We start from the raw sequence: 21,145 nt of genomic DNA on the forward strand, positions 1-21,145 counted from the left end.
CGACCCTAGTGACGAGAAGCGACTCAGACAATGGATGGATGGATAAATAAAATCATTCTTCACATAATCTTTAAATAAATAAATAGGGATGCACCCATACCTGAAATCGGTAATCGTAAAAATTATCCGATACTGTACATACAAATACCACATCGCCAGCTTCACATATGCTTTCCTGGTAGGAACCATGTCAGCCATGTGTGTGGAGAAACTTTAAGGACATAGATGACAACACTTTTAGACGACGGCAAATTATTTCCTCCAAAATGGATAATGAATTCCGTGGGTGGCGACTGACTGCCGACCAGCAACCACCGAGTTTCGCAAGCCCCATCACCCGTTCCGAATGCAGTGTCGTGAGTAACGTTTCTTTAATGATCTGGAATAGTTGATATATGGTATATTGTATTTTTTTATGTAATGTGCTCATAACTTTACGAGTCCAGTCTGAGATCTGTGTCACTTTTGAAGTGTCATTTTACACTTTTTCCATGTTGAATTCATTTGCAGTTGTTCTTGTTGAAACTGTGTTGTAAGTAACTACGTGCATCTGTGTCAGTTTCGTTGTATTTTTCTTTTGTTTGTTTCTGCATTATTTTTACCCATTTGCTGTGTAATTAATGCTGGCTTCCTGTTCAGTTGATAAAACTGATTACCAGGGGCCTTAACATTTGTATTGGAATTATTTAGGTAACGCACATTATATGATCAGTTGTAATAATTTATTTTATGCTGTTGATTTTGTGTCAGGATATGGGATTTATTCTGCCATGTTGCAATTACAATCGTTTAATTCAAAAAGTGTTATATTTGATTGAAACATGCCATGTTCAAGAACAGTTTGTATTTTTGAACAATATTTGATTAAAATATATCTTCATAACAACTGCAAGACATAATGGCATCATCAAGTATTGGTACTTTGTGTTGGCGAGTACTCAAGTGTAAGTACTTGTACTTGATCTGATAAAACGTGATATCGGTGCATCTCTATATATAAATGCTTGTTTTTTTTAATGAATACAAATCAATATGTACTCTCAATCTTTCATGGCCTGCATACTAATTGTTTTGTTTTATGACATAACTAGATACTACAAATTCTGTAGGCTAACCCTAAGAGAGAGAGAGAGTATTTTTATTTTACACTGGTTTTCATGCTCTAATAAAATAAATCAATGTGCAACAAATAAAACATAACATCTTTTAATTGAAAGCTGAAAAAATATACAGTCATTGTCATAAGAAATAAAATTAGACGATCAGTTTTGGCTCTTCTTCCAACAAATGCAAAGTTCTGTAAATATTTGCTTTTTTCCCTCATAAAAACAAAAACAAACTGAAACTTGTGAATCCGTAACACACTCTAGTACAGTTAAGCCCCAAAATTGCCAAATTGTGTGATAATTTTTATTTTGAAAAGATGTATATTTTAGATGGAAATGACGAAGAAAAAAAAAAAAGTCAGAAGCAGAAAGTCGCAGAAAGATTAGATTCCAATAAATAACTTTGGAGGTATTGATTTAGTCATGATTGTCTAGTTTCAATTCACAGGGTATTTTTGGCAATTGCGTTAAAAGTTCGCACTTTGCTCACATCTGCCACCTTCAGGCTGTACTCGGGTGCTGTGAGAGAAGCTCCCATTGTCACACTGCTGTTCCTACAAAGCAAAGGAAACATTTGTCATTTGGTAAAACGGTCAATACCAACCCAACGATAGTACATTAGTAAAATCCATCCATCCATTTTCTGAGCCGCTTCTCCTCACGAGGGTCGCGGGCGTGCTGGAGCCTATCCCAGCTGACATCGAGCAGGAGGCGGGGTACACTCTGAACTGGTTGCCAGCCAATCGCAGGGCACATACAAACAAACAACCATTCGCACTCACATTCACACCTACGGGCAATTTAGAGTCTCCAATTCATGCATGTTTTTGGGATGTGGGAGGAAACCGGAGTGCCAGGAGAAAACCCACGCAGGCACGGGGAGAACATGCAAACTCCACACAGGCGGGACCGGGGATTGAACCCGGGTCCTCAGAACTGTGAGGCTGACGCTCTAACCAGTCGTCCACCGTGCCGCACATTAGTAAAATGATCAGTGGAAATAAATAATTCCTTTGTGGCTTCATCAATAGCTCTAATTAGATGTTTTTAAAAACCAAGTACCCGAGGAAGAACAACCTATCAGAAGCAGAAGGCGTGACCGACACGGTGTCAATCATTTGCCGCTCACATATCCAGTCACCGGCATGTCCGCAGCCTTGCACTGGCCTGAGAATTTAGGATTCAGGAGCTTTGTTGAGCCTGTTGAAATATCCACCTTTGGAAAATAAAAAAAATGCCCGTCCCTCATTTGCTAACAACTGGGCATAAGACTAGCAAACACAAGCACAGCGGAGGGACCACAGACAAGTTTGCAACATTTTTGCTCGACAGGTACATTTATCACCTCTTTTTATTTTTAATTGATTTAACATTTTAAAAAATACAACTTCAAACTATCAAATTTAGTGTTATAGTAACACTTCATAATGAATAAGTCATGCTACCAACAGTAGCAGCTAACATCAAGCTAATGTCAGCTTGTTTACAGTGCTAATGCTAGCTGGTATTTTGTTGAAGCTGGACCACGTTCTCTGTGACTATTACAACTACGCACTTTCATGATTATGAGTGGCCATCTTTGAGAATAGTCTTTTTCAAAGACTCAGAGGATGGGGAGGGGGGTGCTACTAAGTAGTGAAGTGAGGCTACTTAACATTTGTATTGGAATTACGGCTAAACATTTCTAGTGGTTTCATAAATGCAAAATTCCCCTTTAACTGAAGATACATGTAAACAAACCTGAATTTCATGGCAGAATCTCTGCTTGAGCGAGCAGAGCAGTGGAACTCGCGAGCGCCTGATCCCGCTAAAATTCTTTGCAAATTTCTCTCTGTGATGCCACCACCTGTATTAAAAAGATTGAATGCCAAATTTGATTGGATTTTTTTGTCTTTTTTAAAACAAACTATTTACATTATAAAAAAAAAAAAAAAACACTAACCTGGCATGATGGTAATTCTACCTTTAGCCTGGAGGGGCAGAGAGAGTCACAAGTTAGGACGCAGGTAATGTAAAGTAGATCCTTGAAGGTTAAAGACGTACAATTTGGAATTTGACCAACATTTTTACAAAAACTACACCTCTGAAGAGTTCAGAATGCCACAGAATGTACAACACCATCATCCATGATGTCACACGAGACCCCAGCAAACATCCAACTCTGTGTTTTGCTTTTTCGCTGGCTTCTTTGCAATACCTAGTCCAAAACATTGGCCACTGTTGTGCAGGAACGTCACACAAAAGTCAGCAGATAACACAGCACACCTCACAAGACTTAAATTTGGCATGCAAATGAGTCTGCGTGTGTTTTGCAGCAATCGAGAGAGTCCTCAATTTAGTTGTGTCACAGTTACAAATGGTTAAAAAAAAAAAAATAGGTCAAAGACAATGCCTAAACATCTAATGTAGGAACCCTAAGGGCAGGGTAGACGTTGGATGATAGTGACACTATCTTTCAGTGAGCACAGCCTCTGAGACAGTGACAAGGGGTGAGGTTCATGCCTGGTGTGGCACTGACAGTCAGATTTACATATTTCTGAGCCAAACCGAGTGGCATATATGCAATTAATTAGTAGCCTGACATTAAATACTTGGTTTGAAAAGAGACGGTTATTTTCTTATCTGATGTTTGAAGCAGATCTTTAAGTGCTGGTGTTGGTCTTCCTTTACTAATTAGATGTTGTTTCGATTGATAGTCCAGATTTGAGAATTTTTTATGGTTAAATATATCTTCCATGTTTGTCTTTCATTCATTCATTCATTTTCCATGCCGCTTATCCTCACTAGGGTCACGGTTGTGCTGGAGCCTATACCAGCTAAATCTGGGCGAGAGGCAGAGTACACCCTGAACTGGTTGCCAGCCAATTGCAGGGCACATACAGTATAAACAAATCACCATTCGCACACACATTCACACTTACGGGCAATTTAGAGTCTTCAATTAAACTACCATGCATGTTTTTGGGATGTAGGAGGAAATCGGAGTACCCGGAAAAAACAAGAACATGCAAACTCCACACAGGCGAGGCCAGATGTGAGTCCGGGTCCTCAGAACTGTGAGGCAGATGTGCTAACCAGTCGGCCACTGTGCCTGTTTGGCTTTCATTTGCAGTGAAATTTTAGAAAGAATGCCCTGCAGCTGCGCACTTGATTTTGGAATTGTGAGCTACGCATCTACGTGGAAGAACAGCAACATGTGCTGTAGTACGGCCCCTTCAATGGGGTAGAGTACCGTCTACCTGGTTTTATGCGAAGAGGAAAACTAAATATGTAAAACATAAACATCATATACATTTGCCTGACTACGGAAAATTAGAGTGCAAATTAAAAATGTCTGAAAACAACATGCTGGAGACAAAGAGGCTATCTCGCCCATGTATTTGAACAGGTTATCAATCAGTCAAACATTCCTTTATGTAGCATCTTTCATACTTGCAACACAAAGTGCTTTACAAAACTGATAAAAGACCAGCAAGACCATGAAGCGTTTTATAAATTAATAAACGAACCTTAAAGATCCCATATTTTGGCTATTTAGACCTCCATAGAATGACTGTCTCATATGGGCTTAGTATAAAAGTGTCAATTTGATTTTAAAAAATTTAATTAAAAAAAATAACACCTTGGTTTGTGTCCAGAAATAGCCCCTCTGACAGCTACTTCTGTTTTAAACCCAGTTTTGTATTAGCTTTGTCCATATTTAGCTAAGACTGCGCCCCTTCCTCTGATTGGTTGCCTCCATGTATAAGACCCACTTGTGAGAGCCCACGTGTTTTGTTATGTTGACAGAGCTGGCTAAGGGTCAGAAAGGTAGATGGAGGTCTTCGCTAGAGATGTAGATAAGCTTGAAAATTTTTAACGATCTGATTTCAAACCTCTCGGCGGAAAAACATCTGTAACTCAGGAATGCTTGGACGATTTTAATTCATATTTCACGTTAACTGAGGCACCATAGAGCCAATATTACATCCCAAATACTAGAAAAAGTTGGTTTGGTAAAATGTAGCACCTTTAAAATCGATCCTGAAACACCCAGTGATTCAATGCAGGGCCTCAAAAACCAGTGTATTGTGCTCTCTTAGGTCCTTGTCATTAGACAGAATTCTGCAGTCATTGTAAGTTGCTAATAGTCTTTTAGGACGATCAGAAAGGAGAGCGTTGCAGTAGTCAATGCAACTGGAAATAAAAGCATGCATTAGCGCCACTGTTTTTTCTCAAGAAAGAAACAGGTGAACACTGGCAATGTTTTTTTTACATTGTAAAATCCAGTTTTGTTCTGTTGATGATGTTATTAATGTCTGGGATAAAGGTTAGTTCAGAATCAAACATAACACCCACGTTTTCAACTTTGTCTGATGAAGTAAAAGAAAGTTGTAATTTTGACATAGTAAGTTTCGCTCTCTGAGCTCCAGGACCGATAACTGCCCATTAGTTTTGTCCTGGTAGAGATGTGGGAAATTTTCTACCATCCTGGAATTCATTTCTAGAATACTGTTAAAAATAGTATCAATCTGTAGTCATAAAGAGAAATGAAAATGTAAAGATGTGTATCATCAGCATAAGTGTGCGATCTTAGGCTGTCTCCTGATGACTTTGCCAAATGCCAGCATATGCAAATTAGCTTGGGGAACACCACAATCTAAACTGTGACCTCCTGATTTACCCATGCTGACATAAACTCTCTAAATTCTCTAATTCTCTTTAAACCAGTTTAAAACAGTACCTGAGAGGCCAATCGTTTTGTGCAGCCTGTTTAAAAGAATTTTGTAGTCTACTGTATCAATGGCGGCACTCAGATCCAGTCAGACGAGGACAGAGAGTTTTCTAATAATTACTATCTAATATCGTTTAAAATTTATTTGATTTACCAAATGATTCACCACAGGGGGTGGGGGGAAATAAACTTTGATCAATGATGTCTCCTGACAGTGATTTGTCTCAAACCCAGTTTGAAATTCTGCAATTCTGACTATGAAATCAGTGCCATTATTGGATTAAAAAGCAAATAAATTTAAAGTACAGAACAAAATTGAATTTTTTTTTATTTGCTTACTTTTTGTATTATTATTATTCATGCCTCCCTTGTACACATGTTCCTGCTCTGAAAGTATTTGTTTTTATTCTTACAGTGTGTGATGCATCTTTCTGTTATGCCTATGCCATTCAATTTAAGATTGCATTATTGTATTAAAAATATTTAACATTTTTAACCTTGCATGTGACAATTAAGAATCTTAAAATGTCACTTTTACCTTTATAGGTAGTAAAGGTTTTATGATTGCGACAGTTGCCCTGCAATTGACTGGTGACCAGTCATTGTTTTCCCATCTCGCTCAAAGTCAGCTGGGATAGAATCCAGCTCACCTGCGACCCTAATGTGGACAAACGCAACAGAAAATGGATGGATAGAGCGCCGATTCCGACAGTTTGACCTTGTAACAGATTCATTGTTCTTCCGTTATTTTTCCTTACCAAAGTTAACCAGTGTGTCGAGGTTCCACTGCACATGAATTCAAACGTACTTGCTCTACAAGGCACTTAATGAGTGAGAGTCCCTCCAATGCAGAGCTGTCACAGCCACTGGTCAGCACCCGCTGGAAACCTAATGACACTAGCGTCTCCAAGGCAACCGCTGCATCACTGACCATGTCAAAAGCTAGAGAATACAAAACAGGGAGTCAATATTTGATTTCCGTCCGAGTCCTATGGTCCTTACTAAAAAAATGTGGTCTAAATATTGGTAGTGGAAATAAATATTTGACTACAGTACCTCGGTGGAAGGTGACAGGTAAAGGACGAGCAGCAGCTAGAGAGAAAAATAGAAAATTGGAATAATAAAAGTTCTGTTTCATGGAACTTTTTGAATCTTTGTAATTTTTTAACTGCAGCTCTTGTATCTTTTTAGACCGGCGTTGGGAAGCCTACAGTGCGTGGGCCGTATATGTCCTGCAAGAGCATTGGTTTTGGCTTTTCAATTCCAAGAACAACGAAAGCCTGAGGGACTTATTAAAAATCCCGAAAACATCTAAGCCACAAATGCGTGTAAAAGGGCGATATAGTGACCAAGTGGTTAGCACATCTTCCTCAAAGTTCTGAGATTTGAATCTCAGATTTAGCATTCCTGTGTGGACTGTATGTTATCCATATGATTGCCTGGGTAGTTCAAGATACTCCTGATTCCTCCCACATATAAAAAACATGCATGTTAGGTTAATTGAAGACTCTAAATTGTCCATAGGTGTGAATGTGAGTGTGAACGGTTGTATGTGCCCCTGTGATTGACTGGCGATCAGTCCAGAGTACACCCCACTTCTCGCCCAAATTAAGATGGGATAGGCTCCAGCTCATATGCAACCGCTGTAGAAAATGGATGGATGGTCGTAATGTAACGTACTGTAGAATAAATTATATAATACTTTAAATTATAAAGGCACACACTACCCAGAAACTCCATACAGAGCTCTGCATCCACCCATCCATCTGCAGTCAAGGCTCCCAGCACAAATCCATCAGCCCCATGGGTCTGCATCACCTCCATGTCTTTCCTCATCACTTCCACTTCCCAGTCAGAGTAAAGGAAATCGCCGCCACGAGGACGAATCATCACATACACTGGGATTTTGACACATCTTTTTACAATCTGCAGCAGGCCTGTAAGTAGATAAATAAATACTACATTTACAAGTCAACTGTCGAGTGTACGTCTCAACAGAATGTGCTCACCAAGACTGGGAGTGAGCCCTCCTTCCATAAGACTACAACACAGCTCAAGCCGACCGGCACCTGTCAGAAGAAGACAAAACTGAGGACGTACCGACCTACGACAGATCGAGGTTAGAATGGCGCACAATGAACTAGTTTCCACGCTCAGTTACCGCAGTACTTACTGTTTTTCATTGTATTGTTTTGTTTTAAACTTACAGCTTGGGAGGGTTCTTCATATAAATATTTAGTGTAATTATGTGTTCAATACTTCGTTAGTGTTAGATTACGGTGCTCTCCACGTAAATGTTCGGGTTACGTTTCCGCCCTGCGAACGGAAGCTTGTCGTAAATCGAGGACCCCTGCACTGGTCGCATTTCATGTTGTCGAAATTTTTTTAAATCTGTACTTTCAAGTGGAATTTCTTTATTTCTGTACTTCGGTTTCCAATAATGGCATGTGATTATTTTACAGTATAAAGTGAAACACATTCACTACATACAGTAGGCAACTACCAACCTCCTCGCTCCGCATTGACTGCAGACTCCACGGAGTCCACACACACCTCCATTAGAAAGCCCCCTGCCATAATAACTACCTGAACGGACAGGGACATAAAGAGACTATCGTTAATTTATTATCTCGAATACGGAATTTAATATATACAATTACCTGTCAAGCTGACATTTTAAATACTTTAGTTGATAGTACAGCTGTGTGTCGCTAACAAGCACTGTTGTGAGATGGCTTTTTCCGGGATGTTAATTTTAACACGTGTTTGGGCTGGTGGGCGGAGTGAACATGTTGGAACAAGTCTGCGGCAAGAATGGAGCCGCCCTTGCGGCGTACGCTAAATAACAAAACAAAGACTACCCGAGAGCGAGGGCTGTATTTGAAAACAAATGTATAAAACAATTTTTTAAAAAAGATTTGTAATAACTTGTATATTTTCGCTATATCTACGCTTTGCTTTCAATTAATATATTATGCAATTAAAACATGTTCGCCAACCTTCCGCCGACGTCAGTGGTTCAGAGTTGAAAGTTCAAGCTGGCGTTTTGCAACATGGTTGTTTATATGCTGTCATAACAACGTCTCTAACGGTGGCCTAGTCCTCCTTTGGTAGACATTAGGAGACAAACCATGTTACTTGCTTCGATAAGGACAACGTTAATAAATGGCTGCAGACGAGCCGGAGGGGGAATTCAACACGGTAACGTAAGTATGATACTTCGACGCTAACTGCTAGCCTAGCTGGGAAGTGTGAAAAAGGGTCAAATCTATGTCCATGTAATAACAGTTTAAAGTACATGCATAACTTTAGACCAGGTGTTAAACTCAGTCAGTCCTGTTGTTTCAGAATGTCACAAAACGTCTCTATTTACATGTCACGGACAGGGTGCACACTTACGACAGTGGGTGGCGCGAAGGGGCCACAGCACCATCACAGCCGAGGCAGGAGCTTCAGCCTCCCCATCCGCATCATCAGCAGCAGCCAGTGTCCCCAATGCAGCCACAAACAGGATAGTAGGTCGCTGGTTACTAGGCTGCAGCGGTCTTGTTGTTGGTGCTGTTGTCCTTGGTGGCGTCACACGGTAAAATATGATGTATATGATTGTCATCTTTGTTTTTGGATGTTCTGTGATTTGGTTAAAGTGTCTGTTGAATCAGACTAACAGAATCCGGCCTGTCCATGGTCGACTGGCATCTGGTACGAGAGATGAAGCCCCCGCAGTCGCAGGCAGAGTGGGAGGCAGAGTTTTCCAAATATCAGCAGTTTCCTGAATTCAAGATGTAAGATTATGTTTTCTGTTCTTTTTTAAATCACTTACTTTTAAAGGGTGCATCGCCGTCTGCATATGACAATTTTTTTCTACGTTTATATCAGGGCTTTTAAAAGTGTGGGACAGTTTTCCTCTCCTCAGAGAACATAAAACATGGGTGATTTCCCTAATTGATGCATTCTACCTTTAAACATGGCTGAAGTTATTAGCATTGCATGTTTGTTTGTTTGTTTTCTAAAGCTGCCTTTCCTGAATACCATCTGTTATGTGACGCTGCTTGCCTTTTAAATTGCCCCCCCCCCCTCCCCCCCAAAAGCCATTTTAAATCAGTTAAGTAATTAACTTTACAAGCAATGTTTTAAGTAACAGTGATTGTTAATTGTCACAAAATATACAGAGGACCTAATCATTGTTAATAAAACTGAATTAAAGTAAAAGATACTGGTCCTTTGAAGACATCTGACAGATGCGTAAATGGAGAGTAAAAATGTGCTGTTTGTTGGCAAGTTCATTTTCATGCTTGTCATTCTTTATTCTTTCAGCTCCATGCCATTTACCTGATCGTTGGCATGGGAAATGTTTAGTATGCAATTGATAGCACATTGTATTGCTCAGATTGTTCTGAACTGCCACATCATAGTAAGCTTTACATACTGTCTTAAGGTTATCACATGCAAAAAAAAGTATTATTTCTTGAGCGACTCACAAGGGTGGTTCGAACACAAGTTTTGTTTGTCTCTTGATGTAGCTTTTCCTTGAAAATCTTGCTTCAACTCCAAATTGTTTGACTTTTCTTCCTCTTAAGGGTTTCCACTGTAAACGTGTGACATCTTTTTTTCCCTTCCAGAATGAACCACAACATGACTCTGCCAGAGTTTAAGTTCATCTTCTACATGGAGTGGGGTCATCGCATGTGGGGCAGGCTGGTGGGTCTGGCCTACATCCTCCCCACTATGTACTTCTGGAGGAAAGGCTACTTCACTCGCTCGATGAAGGGAAAAGTGCTCGGGCTATGTGGATTTGTCTTCTTCCAGGTGAGTTGCACGTCACGCAATCAATTACACTGAGATATTTTTACAGGGACTGTGTGTTTTTGCGTGTGTGTCTCTTGTCAGGGCCTGTTGGGTTGGTACATGGTCAAAAGTGGTCTGGAGGAGAAGCCAGAGTCACATGACATCCCACGGGTCAGCCAGTATCGACTGAGTGCTCACCTGGGTTCCGCCTTACTCCTTTACTGTGCCAGTCTGTGGACCGGCCTTACGCTACTGCTGCCTGCTCACAAGGCACTGCCTTATATACAACCACATCTACTGTATTTTTTAAAATGTATTAATAACTGTTCTTTTTAATTTTTTTTTGTTTTTGTTTGCCTTCTTCACAAGTTGGCAGAGACCAAACGCCTCATACAGCTTCGAAGGTTTGCCAAGGGAACCAGTGGACTCGTCTTCCTCACAGCTCTTTCAGGTCAGCTTAGGAGAGAAGTGTATTTTAAGTATTGTTTATCATTTGAATGAGAGAACCTATATAAAGTTCCTGGGATGATGGTTTTTTTTCTTATTTGAAAGTTAATAAGGTTCATGTGCTTGGTTTAAATGTCTTCGTTTAGGTGTAGCACAACTTAATGTATAACTTGTAATGTTATTAATGATTATTCAGTCCCAAATATTTTGTCTTTACTGATTGACATAGTACAGTTCTTCAGGATTCTAACAATATTTATAAATGATTCTTGACCAATAAAGCTTTTCATAAAAAAATGTTTGCATTTAAGAATAATAACAAAAAGGCATTGTTTGTTCTTTCTTATCCTCTTGAAAAGATTTCATTTTTTTCCCCCAATTAAGTTGTAGTTATGGTTATATCACAATGTCAGAAAAAAGTTTTGAAAGCATTTGAACAGGGGTGTTTAGACCTTTCATATCCACTGTATGGTTCAGTTCCGAATTGTATGACTTCAGGGGCACTTGAAATACTAATGTTACTATACTACTAATGTAATACTAATAATACTAATGTAATACTAATTTTTGCAGGTGCTTTTGTCGCCGGTTTGGATGCTGGCCTGGTGTACAACTCCTTCCCTAAAATGGGAGAACGTTGGGTCCCTGATGACCTGTTGGCCTTCTCTCCCACCCTCAAGAACTTCTTTGAGAACCCCACAACTGTGCAGTTTGACCACAGGATCTTAGTATGTCACACTGCTCGGGAGAATAGGGAGAATATCATGTCCACTTGCTTACCTAATAAAGACGTTTACCTCCCTTTTTCTCTAGGCAGTCTCCTCTTTGACGGCCATCACTGGGCTGTATCTGTTTTCCAGAAGGATGGTGCTGCCTAGGAGAGCTAAGATAGCCATCAGCCTCCTCACAGCAATGGCTTGCGGACAGGTAGGCTTGCACATAGCAAGGCAGTCGCCCGGGAACTTCATCTTCATCTGTGCCCTCGCTTCTCAGGTTGCACTGGGAATTAGCACCCTGTTGCTGTACGTGCCTACTCCGCTGGCAGCGACTCACCAGTCTGGATCTGTGGCGCTACTCTCGCTGGCCATTTGGGTTCTGGCCGAGCTCCGTAAAATGCCCAAATAATGATGGACAAATGTCTTTCCGGGATTAGCAACTTCTAAAACCTGGAAATATCACTGGTTTATTATAAAATAATGTCATCAAGCAAACAAATGAGCTGGACCTCTATGCACACAATCTACACTCATTTCTTCAACTTCAAGCACCTGAGAAGTTAGATTTGAACAATGGTACCGCATTTCCTCAATAAGTAGACCTCCATTTTTATAGACGCCGGGTGGGTCATCGACAAATAACTTGCTCAAATTGACCTCTTTTCCCATCGCGAGCTAACTGTAAGCATCTCAGTTCATTGACGCTATTGTTGACACATTGACATTAGTTTGTTGACGGCTGAGCCCATTTGAACTCCATTGCTAACCAAAACAGCGGCATCTGCAAAGCATGTTAACAGTTTAGTGTTGTAAACAAGTTCCCTGTGCAGCATTGAAGCATATTTAGTGACAATTAGCGTTCCAGTAGACTCTGACATGAAGGCGCTCTTCATTAGTTGTGTGGGATCCATGTTTGTGTTCCCGGGAGCTAGAAGACTCATTAATTCTGTCCACTCTGCCTTGGTTTATTTCTTCATATTGTTTATTGTAATTTGTTTTAAACTATACATAAATTGTAATTTAAGTAATAATGTAATGAAATACATTTCACATTAAAAAAAAATAATAAATGTGTGTCCCCAGCCTCTATTTGAGGAAATAAGGTATCAAACAGCATTTATTGTCACAGCGGTATAATTTCACATTTTGTAGCTTGAAAGGCTGCTTTTAAGACTAAATTTCTCTTTATGAACCCACTTTTACTTATGAATGTAATTACAGAGCAAGTTATATTTGTCTCCACCATTCAACTGCCTATTTAGTGAACAAGATGCAGCTCTCGAAATTATGACTGTATAAAAGGTATATTTAAATTATGAACCGCTTCTTGCTGACAAAGTAATAAATTATGGATTGATGTTGCGTTCTTCCTTGTATTATTTCAATAAAATGTACAGTCTGAAAACAACAGGAATCCAGTTTGCATAGTAACTGTGAATTTTATTGTCTGTACAAAATATACATATTTAGAATAAGTAACTATTTAGAGACTTGCTAACGAAAGTGGGTACAAGAGATTAGTAGATTTTATTATTCTAGACAAAGTACCAGTACATGCGAGGAATGGACATGTTTGACTTGTGGGAGCTGACAAGTGGCAAGGGCCAATCAGAGCCAAACCACTGGTGGGAATATAAACAAATTTATGTGAGAATGTGCATATAAGGATTCCACTGTGTTTCTCTCACAGAAGTGATTATTGCTGTCTCTATTCATACACCACTTTTTCTTGCACTTGGATGTATTATATTTTTTAAAATTAGGGGGGGTTACCAGGTAGATCACATACCCTCTTATGTCTCTGATTGGTCCTTGTCAATTACTGACATTGTCTTCCTTCCTGCACAGATGTAGGCAAAATGAATGTTTTCTTTGGTGTTCCAGAGAAAATAGGGGCAAGGGGGAGGAGGTGATGGTGCTAATAATAATATTGAGGTTTTTCTCTCGCTCACTAATTAAACATACATTTTATTATTATTATTATTATTTTTAAAATCACAATGTGGCCTAATTAAAGGGTTTTCAAAGTGTGGGACAGTGAATTTCATCTAATTGGCCTTTAACATACAAACAAGTTTAAGGGACATACGGTGGAACCTCCATTAAAAAAAAATACATTTTCTTGGTAAATAATGAAAGATAGATGCACTTTATTTATAATTAGGTAAAGTAAATTCATCTGTTCCAGGATCATTTTTTTTGCATCATAAACTCTTAACTGTACAAACAACATTATTACTAGAATTTGAACATTCTTAACTGTCATACAAATATAAAGTTAACATCTGTGAAATAAAATAAAAAACAAAGTACTCACCCTTTGTAGACCCCTGACAAACAGAGAGGAAACAGGAATGTGTTTGCAAAGTGACACTGTCAATTCGTGGCATTTCAAATATATTCCTGCAATGAAGTTTATAGGTCAAATAAAAGCAAAAGAACAAGACTTTCTTTGCTGACATGCATGATGATGGTTTTGTTGATGTTTCAGGCATATTTCTCCATTTTTTCTTTTGCGTGAACTCCAAACATACTACTTTTGTGGCGTTTGACTAGAGGTTCCACTGTATAGTCCTTTGTTTATTTTTCACAAGCTGCTGTGCCTCCTTTGAAGTCCTCTGGTCTGCCTCACACTCTGAAAACCTGCTAATTAAATGGTCTTTTTTTAAGACCCTGCTATAATCACGTGACTCATCTGATCACAAGTTCACAAACACAGCCTGCAGTCTATTAAATTTCCCACAAATGTTGCATTAAAGGCTAGAACCACTGGGGCGGTCTGTCAACTATGGTGCGTGATAGTGAGCAGACACCTACAGCTAAGACGGAAATAGTTTGGAAGGCCAGAACTCATTTTAGCAGAATTCCATGAATAGAGAAGGGTGTTGTTCCCAGTCGAATCCCCCGAATAGGCAAGATGGAGAGGGCACGGTCATTCCTGTTGCACATGGGGTTGAGGCACCCGTGGATGACCGGGAATCAGCAGACGGACAAGCTTTGGAACGTCTGTGTAAATAACGTCATCGTCGGATATAAGTGACATCATCATGCGGTATTGAAATCAGTTCCGATCGAGTTCCAGCCTTTTGATCTTCGAGACACCCTGCAATCTCCCAGGAATGTTGCACTTCCTCTCGCCCGGAGTGTGTGCGTCACATTCGTTTCTGTTTCACAGCGGCTCAACATGCACAAAGTCAGGATCAGCGTCCAAGTGATGAGGTTTTGGGGGGCCAGCATCCTCACTTGAAGTGCCACCATTCGACCAGGAAGAAGAAAAAAAAGTAGGAAAAGAAGAAGTTGACGGTGAGGTTTTGGGTTTGTGGTAGTGTCGGTGAGCCCGCTGCTTGCCTTCTTTTCCCCGAGTTCCTCCACACTGCCCGACGAGGAGAGGACTTGCTTCCCATCTAGAGGAACTACACATTCACACGCGCGCACACACGCTCTCTCTTTCAACCCTGATTCATTTAAACCCCCCCAAACCTGGGACCAAGCACCCTTCCCGGTCCTTAGATGACATTGTCAAACAGCTGCATGGACTGCATGATGTTCTCATCCTGAGGAGACAAGATGTTTCTTTGAGATGAAGTTATCTACAGCATCTACCAATGTATTTATCTACATACAGTATGTCATTACATCAGTGATTCCCAACCTATCGCTCTCTCTCTCTCTCTCTCTTACCTTTTTACACGACTCAATGAACTCCTCTATAGTAACCACTCCATCTTTATTTCGGTCCATTTTCTGAAAGAAAGAATAAACAGCAGCAGCCTGAGATTTAATGATTCTAAAAGCACTACTGTACATTCACAATAATTCCAATTTTCTTTTTTTTTAACCTGGAAGAAGCTTTCTACATGCTCTCTGGGGGCATCATCCTGCATCGTGGGATACGTGTACTTCCCCATCATGTCGTAGATGGACTTCATGATGTCCAGCATCTCCTGCACAGAGAAAGTGTCGGGAATGACAGAGACTACGTTAGCGGAGAGCCAAGAATTAAAAGAAAAGTAATTATAGAGCTTATGAGGCAACATGAGATTTCCCGACAGATACAGTGCTGTACATGTCAGTTTTTGCAATAAACAAACCAAACTATACTTTACTCTCTGCGTTTTCACCCTTGCATATAGAAATTAAAATCGAAAATATGAGTGTATATATATATATATATGATTAAAAAAGTTTGATAAAATTACGCAAATAATTGAAAATCTATTTTCAAGATAACACAAAAAAATAAACGCTAACAACATAGAATCAATTGATGGCATTTACAAGATTAAATGAATACTAGTCTACAAGTCTACTAGTCGGCGGCACGGTGGACGACTGGTTAGAGCGTCAGCCTCACAGTTCTGAGGACCCGGGTTCAATCCCCGGTCCCGCCTGTGTGGAGTTTGCATGTTCTCCCCGTGCCTGCGTGGGTTTTCTCCGGGCACTCCAGTTTCCGCCCACATCCCAAAAACATGCATTAATTGGGGACTCTAAATTGCCGTAGGTGTGAATGTGAGTGTGAATGTTGTTTGTTTGTATGTGCCCTGCGATTGGCTGGCAACCAGTTCAGGGTGTACCCCGCCTCCTGCCCGATGATAGCTGGGATAGGCTCCAGCACGCCCGCGACCCTAGTGCGGAGAAGCGGCTCAGAAAATGGATGGATGGATGGAGAGTCTACTAGTCCTGCAAAATGATAATACAGTAATTAGATTAATAAAAATGTTTGACCTCGTAAATAAATAAATGGCTTAGTCAGTGTAGTACATCTGCAATAATTGATCAACGGAAATCCATAAAGTAGTTTTATACTCTATAATAGTGTCTAATACATACAAATACACTATAAACTATTTTTTCCAAATATAAAATGTTTATCATGATAAAAAAATAATGGCATGATTTATCACTTCACTAGGTCTGGAAATTTATAATAATGGGTCAGTCTCATGATCTGTGCCCGGAAGTTCTTTTTTTGGACCTTGGGTGGCGCTTTGTGCCTCCCTTTTCCCTCTCTCTCTCTCTCTCTCTCTCTCTCTCTCTCTCCAGCATCACCACCTCCTCGCCCGCGCACCTGTTCCCAATCAGCACTCATCACTGCCTGTATTTAAGCCTGCCTGACCCTGGGATCCAGCGCCAGAGTATTCGCACTCATTCGTAGTACACAGGCCAACTCTCGAGACTACGCCTCCTGTTTGTAAGTTGATTACCTGGCTATCCCCACTAGAACTCATCCTCTTGTGTTCTTCTCCGCTTCCAGTATTCCTCCCAAATCTCCCGCTTCACTCCCCGCTCCAACCACGTCGTCAAGCTCGTTCACCTGCTCACCTGCCAGTTCCTTGCTCCTTCAGATCACCCTCACGCGTTGGAAATACTAACCTTGAGCTACTTCTAAATAAACCATTCTCCTCTACTCCCTCCACCTCAGTCTGCTTTTGGGTCCAGTCCAATACCATAAGATTACATATCGTGACAGGTGAGTTTACATCTAAAAACATTAAAGGTCATAAATTAAAAAAATATATAATTAATAATAATATATGGGCCAACATGGATTAAAAAAATATTAAAAGCTGTATGCGACCAATTATAGATAGCTGGGATAGGCTTCAGCACGCCCGTGACCCTAGTGAGGATAAGCAGTACAGAAAATGGATGGATCTTTTTAGGCTTATAAATAAATCGATAAAAGTCATGATAAATCATTCATCGTGCTCTGCAAACAATAATGGGCCAAAGCAAATCTGTTTGTAGAAAAAAAAAAGTTTTACTCTTAAAATAAACTAACAAACAAATAACAGCATATAAATTGCATGATCACTCAGCTCAACATCAGATTTGGAGCAGAGTACTTTGCATAATACAAACCTAAGGTTAATGAGTGATTAAATAATTGATTAAAAAAAAGAGAAGCAAACTGACGTCTTTGGTGATGCAGCCATCCTTGTTAAGGTCGTAGAGGTTAAACGCCCAGTTTAAGCGGTCGTTAATTGTCCCTCTCAGGATGATAGACAGGCCAAATACAAAGTCCTGACACAGGAGGAAATATGTTAGTATGGCTCTTGCAACAACAACGACCTGCTTATTTGTTCAAGGGTGCCGAATAGAGAAAGAATCAAAAGATCACCTCAAAACTAACTGAGCCGTTCTTGTCAGTGTCAAAGGCTTCAAACAGGAAGTGTGCGTACGTACTTGAATCTGCAAAGATAAAGCACACAGGTAAAGGAAGCCCTCCAAACAGGAAATTGAGATTAGCAGCATGCTAAATATACAGTAGCCTAGATAACAATAAAAAAGATCCCAAATACTACTGCAGGAAAAGTGGTTAACATCTAATTTTACAAAAAAAAAAAAAGTATTTAACACAATAACACAATGAGATGTTAAAATGTAATAAAAACATCACCTCTATTGTTAATAAAGGGTTCATGATGGTGAAAGTGACCTTAGCACAGAATATTTACATTATTTCGTATGGGGATACGAGTCAGATCTGTAGAGGCTCTATTGTACAATAATCCCTTGCCTATTCGCCATTCATATTTGTGAATTTACCTTTTTTTTTTAGTGTATTTTTTGTTATCCACTGGAAAACTCACCTATTTGCAGTTTTTGTGGTCTTTCGAGAACACTCGGATAAACCGATTCCCAACCTTTATTGAGTCAAGGTAGCCATTACACGGTAGAAAGATCTTACAGCACAACACCAAACAAAAATGTCACAAAAAGTATAAATATTGAAATGATGATCATCTCGTCTCAATTTACTCACAAAGGGACTTACTCAGTGAGAAATCTGGGCCAATGTAATTGAAACACAAAGCTGATATACTTGCCGGAAAGCCATGACTTATGTATTCTGTTGTATGAATGGCAACAGGTGGAAACACTGGCTAATTGTACATTCTGCCATCTAATGGAATAACATTTAATTGTTCTGCCTGTCACTATACTTCGGTGGCATAGAGAGATGAACAAAATATATTTCGAAATCATAAATATTAATGTTGGCACATATCAAGTGAAATTGGATAATTTCCAGCAGCACCCCCTAATGATCTTTCACAGCGCCACGGCATCCAGGTTAAGAATCACTGCTCTAAAATGCCACCAGATGACCCCAAAACTAAACAGGAATTGCATTCAAGGAAGTATGTTGAAGAAATATATCTTGACTTAGAGACAAGGTTTGTATCTTTGTATGTCAGGGAAGAGTGTAGGTTAGCCTGGGTTGTTAGCGGAAGATGTTAGGGGAGAGTCTTTACCGTATGTTCAGGTGCATACCGTCCAGGTGCATTTTTTTCAAAAACAAATAATCTCTAAGACATTTATTTTTAAGGGTAAAATAAGATGTTTGAAATTTTGTATTATCTTTACAGTTAAACTATTAATATAGGCAAATACAAACATTTTAGGGGGGCATCAATTACTTTTGCTTTTTCGCTACTCGCGGTACTGCTCAATCCCTATCATCGGCAAAGAGTAGGAGACTACTGTTTATCATTTGCGCCTCACCTCCCTGAGGAAAGAACTGGGAGTAGATGTTCTGAAAGTTCTCCTCATTCACCACACCGCTCGGACACTCCTGGCAAACAAAAACGTCGATGAAACAGGAAGCAATAATCAAAAACAGTTTCATATTTGTTATCGGTCTTTTCTTTAACCAGACGTACATTTTTGAAGCCCCGGTAGAGAACCTGCAGCTCCTTCTTGGTGAACTTTGTCTGCTCCTGCAGCTTGTCCATGCTTTCTGGCCGATGGCACACGGTGGAGAGCTCAAAGTCATCTTCTACACTGTCTGCGTGAGGGACACACACTCGTGTTAGCATCACGACAAGCATGTACGTTTATGTCTCATGTTAAACTCAAGTCTTGTCGCGGTATGAAGATAACCTCGACTAATAGAGCAATTAGACACCTTTAAAATGCAGATTTTTCGAAAAAGAAAAAAAAAACAAAGCTCAAATTAAGTTGTAGAGTACGTTGAGGAGAAAGTGATGTCCCACTGATGATGGGAGTCAAGACAGTGTGACAAAAAGATGTGCAGACACCGTAAGCAGCAGACATTTTATGTTTTATTCACACTCTTACGCCGAGCTCGACCTCTACAAGCTATTTCCTTTATAACCCACTAAAATGAACAATAAACTGTCAACGTGCATATAAATCTCCCTCGCTCTCGCTCTGTACTATCACATCCATATAAATGAACAAATACACTCGCTCACACCCACACGCACACACACTCACTATTTCCTCAAATAGTGTCACTACTCTAATTTATGCCATGCCCCATGCAGTTGCCAGGTAACCATTAGACACAAATTAAATGTCTCCCTCATACAGACCTACATACACACAATTGTGAATATCTCAGTTCATAGGCACGATCATTCAGACACACGTTGCCCATTTGAACTCTGTTGCTAACCAAAACAGCAGCATTTCTCGGTTTCTCTGCAGTCCTTTTTATTTTGTTTTAAACTCTAGTTGCACTAATATATTGGTAATATGATGTGTTATACAAACTCAATATAATACCCATTCATTATTTGTGGCAATACAGTCATCTTTGTATATACGTAAACACAAAATAATTATAGGTGCATTTCAGTGTACATTATTAAGAAATCGAGAACTAAAGTAAAATTAAATATTAAAACGCAAAATAAATGAGCCCTTATAATGAGATGTCCCCACATTGAATAAAAACTGAGTAGGAAAATGAGAACATGAGAAGCCTGTAAAAAAGGTATACTAAATAATAACATTGACCACATTAACAAATGCCCACAATTCACCAACTATCACACCCGTCTTTCTGTCACTTATCATGTACACAAATCCATATTCTAAATATCACATCAACACAAACATGTCAATCAAATGTTCACAGTTTAGATCCTAGCCTGATCTTTGGCACATGCCAAAAGAACATGATTTTCCAATAGAAAACCCCAACATTGGCTGCTCAATAAATTGTTTTCCTTTTGTACTTGATGTCCACTGGACACCTAGAACAGGTATAATTTTGAATCTATAAGAGAGAGAATGTCATGTCTTTGTCAAAATTGAATGAATAGATACCATTTTGTCCCATGTTGACGTCTTAATTATTGTTCCAAAGAAACACAAATGTAACACGATCTGAAATAAACAAAACAAAACAAAAAAAACTGTTTCAAATACGAAAATTGTAATATAACCGAGGACTTTCCGAATTGTGTCACTTTGCGGGCTGTGACAATAAAAATTTAAATGTACCATAATTTCTCGTGGATAATGCGAATCCCCCCCATAAAAAAAAAAATTGTCAAAAGCAAGAAAGTTCAGTTTAAAAACCTGGCATGAATGTAGTGTTCTCTGCAGTACATATCAGGCAA

At 39.6% G+C, this 21,145-nt stretch overlaps 3 protein-coding genes across 7 annotated transcripts in view; 1 reads left to right on the forward strand and 2 right to left on the reverse strand.

Moving 5' to 3' along the window:
• Positions 1-1,190: 1,190 nt before the first annotated feature.
• cutc (cutC copper transporter homolog (E. coli)) lies at positions 1,191-8,565 on the reverse strand. Of its 2 annotated transcripts, none has more exons than XM_061691100.1 (9): positions 8,481-8,565; positions 8,328-8,406; positions 7,830-7,889; positions 7,548-7,757; positions 6,877-6,912; positions 6,629-6,762; positions 3,049-3,076; positions 2,847-2,952; positions 1,191-1,660 (listed from the first exon to the last, which is right to left on the reverse strand). In XM_061691100.1, exons 2-9 carry the CDS (start codon positions 8,395-8,397, stop codon positions 1,549-1,551), a joined length of 756 nt encoding a protein of 251 aa, XP_061547084.1. In that variant the 5' UTR covers positions 8,398-8,406; positions 8,481-8,565; the 3' UTR covers positions 1,191-1,548. The 2 variants fall into 2 exon arrangements, with proteins under 2 accessions (XP_061547084.1, XP_061547083.1); XM_061691099.1 differs by having other exon boundaries at positions 7,548-7,778.
• A 285-nt stretch (positions 8,566-8,850) lies between these two features.
• Positions 8,851-12,667, forward strand: LOC133409597 (cytochrome c oxidase assembly protein COX15 homolog). The gene is made up of 9 exons (XM_061689832.1): positions 8,851-9,026; positions 9,207-9,403; positions 9,480-9,602; positions 10,440-10,626; positions 10,708-10,875; positions 10,975-11,056; positions 11,626-11,780; positions 11,866-11,979; positions 12,046-12,667. The coding sequence occupies exons 1-9, from the start codon at positions 8,952-8,954 to the stop codon at positions 12,175-12,177; spliced, it is 1,233 nt and encodes a 410-aa protein (XP_061545816.1). The 5' UTR covers positions 8,851-8,951; the 3' UTR covers positions 12,178-12,667.
• A 184-nt stretch (positions 12,668-12,851) lies between these two features.
• The window catches only part of LOC133409598 (Kv channel-interacting protein 2), a 125,707-nt gene continuing 117,413 nt past the window's right edge, over positions 12,852-21,145 (reverse strand). For all 4 annotated transcript variants that reach the window (XM_061689836.1, XM_061689833.1, XM_061689835.1 and 1 more), the window contains 7 exons: positions 19,436-19,560; positions 19,278-19,347; positions 17,890-17,960; positions 17,685-17,792; positions 15,608-15,712; positions 15,450-15,512; positions 12,852-15,322 (listed from right to left, as the gene is read on the reverse strand). In XM_061689836.1, coding sequence (XP_061545820.1) covers positions 15,275-15,322; positions 15,450-15,512; positions 15,608-15,712; positions 17,685-17,792; positions 17,890-17,960; positions 19,278-19,347; positions 19,436-19,560 — 590 coding nt within the window. In that variant the 3' untranslated portion in view covers positions 12,852-15,274. The remainder of the gene's footprint in view (positions 15,323-15,449; positions 15,513-15,607; positions 15,713-17,684; positions 17,793-17,889; positions 17,961-19,277; positions 19,348-19,435; positions 19,561-21,145) is intronic.

The sequence above is a fragment of the Phycodurus eques genome, chromosome 11 (genome assembly GCF_024500275.1).
Source record: "Phycodurus eques isolate BA_2022a chromosome 11, UOR_Pequ_1.1, whole genome shotgun sequence".
Classification (NCBI taxonomy): Eukaryota; Metazoa; Chordata; class Actinopteri; order Syngnathiformes; family Syngnathidae; genus Phycodurus; species Phycodurus eques.